The sequence below is a fragment of the Aplysia californica genome, unplaced genomic scaffold (genome assembly GCF_000002075.1).
Source record: "Aplysia californica isolate F4 #8 unplaced genomic scaffold, AplCal3.0 scaffold00872, whole genome shotgun sequence".
Classification (NCBI taxonomy): Eukaryota; Metazoa; Mollusca; class Gastropoda; order Aplysiida; family Aplysiidae; genus Aplysia; species Aplysia californica.
The window spans coordinates 34,418-37,787 of NW_004798142.1; the positions used below are offsets into that span (position 1 = coordinate 34,418).

The 3,370-nt window shown below is 42.9% G+C and overlaps 1 protein-coding gene across 1 annotated transcript in view; it reads right to left on the reverse strand.

Moving 5' to 3' along the window:
* LOC101854534 (glucose-6-phosphate exchanger SLC37A4) overlaps positions 1 to 3,370 on the reverse strand; it is a gene marked incomplete in the record, with an annotated part of 15,390 nt that overhangs the window by 7,783 nt on the left and 4,237 nt on the right. Inside the window, 2 exon segments of the mRNA XM_005110298.2 lie at positions 1,879 to 2,014; positions 2,786 to 2,880. Of these exon segments, the coding sequence (XP_005110355.2) occupies positions 1,879 to 2,014; positions 2,786 to 2,880 (231 nt within the window).

The window sequence follows — 3,370 nt, forward strand, 5'->3', positions numbered from 1 at the left end:
AGGGGGTAGGGGAGGGGGTATGGAAAGGTGGGGGTGGGTGGGAAAGAGGGGGATTGGCAGAGAAGTAGAATCGACTTTAGTGTCACATCTTTACACAAAAATAATAAATAATATCATTTGTACAGTGCAAGCAGCAAATTCCTACTCAAAAGCAACCTGTTTTGTTTTAGTAAGAAATTTTACGACATTTGCAACACAATTAGATCATATGTATGCCGAAGATTAGAAGTGTTACAAAAGAGTAACCAGCACAAAAAAAGAAGGAGCATAGATAAGGACGATACGTGTTTGAAAATACAGAAGGAACAAACCACATCAGGGCATCCGTCAACCGCCCACACAGCAAGCTCAACGCACTTTCCAATCTACATTATTAGCTCAGTAGACCGGATAGCATTCCGAAAAAACTTTAACCACTTGGGAAGCATACAGCAGAAGTAGAGGCTGTCATTATACACAGGTGCTAAAACACTAACAACATACTGACAAGATCTTTCGTGTTCTAAGGCCGTATGCCATATGCCCATTCACACCTGGGTGAAGGGAGGAAAATTTGTGTAAACAGCTTTTCTCAGATAAACAACACCGGGCCGGGCGAAGTCTCGATTCCCTGAACCTGCAGCTACACAGCAGGGGCTACAATTTGTTTGAGGTTTTTAAAAAAAGTTTTAGTCAGAGTTAAATGGTACTTGCAACACAAATATATCGTATAATAAGTGCCGAAGATGTAACTGTGTTACTAGAGAGTAACAAACTAAAAAAAAGAGGAGGAGAAATAAAGATGATAGACGCGAAAAAAAGGAGCAAACCAAATCAGAGCATCTGCCAACCACCCACATTTTTTTTAAAACAAAGAAAAGCTCAACGAGAGTCATTTGAAGGATAGAAAAATAGTCGTAAGACCTACCAGTGACATCCTCTAACCACCCGCACTTGTTCTATCTTAGACAGGGTATGGGTCAGGTGGGTCAGTATAACAATTCTTCTTTCTTCTTTCTACCTGTCCATCCGATATCTTTTTCTTCAGGTGATTGGGATGAACTCCGAGGTTTTTTGTCTTTATCCGAAAAGACTAGGCACTTGATCTTTCTTACCTTCAGAACAGGGGTATGGAGGAAGGAGATTAACACTTTGCCATCATATTTTGGGGAAAATTATCCAAAGTAACTGGGTGGTAAACATCGGCAATCGGTGAGATTAGGCGGTAAAGTGTTAAGTGAATGAGTGAGAGAGTGTTGTGCTTTTTTCTATCCAAAAGAATAAAAAACAATATTTGAAACAACTGGTTTTTTTATCTTTTATTTTTTTAAGGTACACCCACATCGGCACAATTTAGATCACTATAAGGAGGTCCGCTGGCTTCTGACCCTGCCTGTGTCAGTCAGGGTCAACCCCGGCCGGGAGGGATACAACATCCGAAAAAAGCTGAGATACTCAATAAAAATGTTCTCCCCACTCGGGGAATCAAACTCATGTCTCCTGTGTGCGACACTGAAGCGCCTAACCGCTACACCTCAGACTCCAGTTTGACTCAACAGAAAATTAAAAAGAAAATTTAATCACCAAAAACATGACAATTAGGACAGAAAGAAAATAGGCCTAACTCTGCTGTAAGCTGACAAAACGCCTCTTTTTCTTCAGAGCAGTTTCGAGAAAAAGAGGGGAGTTTTTTTGTCCCTGTAATCATTAAAAAATAGTCATGTTAAAATTAAAATTCTAACATTTATTCAAAAACTGGTCACAGTTCCAATTTGATTTTTTCACACAAATAGGATAACCGATCAGGCTTTCGATTTAGCAAAAATAGAAAATATAGGTCAGCAAAATAAAAAAAGGCATTTTGTTGGCTTACGGCAGTACTGCGGTACTGGTACTTACTGGCCACCAGCATGGCTGTCTTCCAGTTGTAATAGTAAATCAAAAACCCCGAAACCAGAGGTCCGGCCGTGCCAGCGACGTTGGTGGACGTGGAGAGAACGCTCCACCAGGTGGCCAGCTGATCCGACGGAAAGTTCTGGAAAAGATGAAGGAATTGGGTTTTTGTTTTAGTAACAGTTTTACGGCACTTGCAACACAATAATAAGGTCATACAAGTGCCGAAGATTAGAGGTGATACAAGAGAGTAGCAAACATAAAAAAGAAAGAGGCGAGATAAAGACGATAGATGTTTGATAGGAAAGAAGAAGCAAACCTCACCACCAGAGCACTCGCCAACCACCCACCCTCGGAGTTGGGGGGGGGGGGGTGACAGAAGAGATAGTAACTGTAAATTGTCTGCGCGCTTTTCAAATGGACTAACGCAACAAATCAAAATTCTTCAGGTGACAGAAAAAACAGTTTCATTCTTTAAACAATTAACCCTACGTTATGCTGTTTGTTTGTTTTTTAAATTTATTTTCACATTAAGAATTTTTATTTCGACAAAATGTTTTTGTTTATTTTAGTAGAGGATTTACGGCGCTTGCAACTGCATAAGGTTGTATGAGCACCAAGGGGTGGATGTCAACAGAGAAGTCCTTACAGGGAATCAGACTTACTCTGCTCACCTCTTTAGCTTCAACAGCACAAAGTCTGCTTCGACTATCAAGGCACCCCGGAAATAGCGGGTCACAAGAGTTCCCTGTTGCAGATCAGGCACAGTTATGAGCGTGACATGATGAATCAGCCCATTTACAATTCTACTGTGCTTGAATGAGAAATGTCTCCCCTTTGGGAATGGCCTAAAGACACTTCAGTCAATGGTACTGCCCTGGGGAGAAGAAGAAGACACACCAGCTTCACTGACCTTCTTGAGCATGACCCCGCAGGCTGCCCAGGCTGGGCCCTGAGCCACTCCGCACAGGAACCAGAACCCAGCGAACAACACGACCGATGACTGGGCTGGTGGAGGAAGGAGAGAGGGTGTGATGTCACCGGGAAGGAGTGAAGAGTGGGAGAGTGAGAGGGAAAATGAGAGTGAGGGGGAAAATAAAAGTGATTCGGGAGGGGAATGTAATGAAAAGGGGAGGGTAAATGGAGAGATGGGGAGAATGACGAGAATATAAGAGTGATGGATGAGGGGGGAAAGTAGGGAAAAGGGGAGAGGAGGAGAGTAAATGGAGAGACGGGGAGAGTGAAGGAGGAGGAGGGAGAGTAAACAAAGGGAGAATGAGAGGGGGGGAGGGCAGGGAGGAGAGAAGGGGGAAACAGTGACAAGACAGGGGAAAATGGAGTGAAACACAAGCAGGGATGGGAAGAGAACAAAAGAAGAAAAGTACAAGGGGAAAGATAAAAAAGGGAGAAAAAAGAAGAGATAATAAAGGGGGAAAGGGAAAGGAAGAGGGAGAGAGAGAGGGAGAGAGTGTGTGTGTGTGTGAAAGAGAGAGAGAGA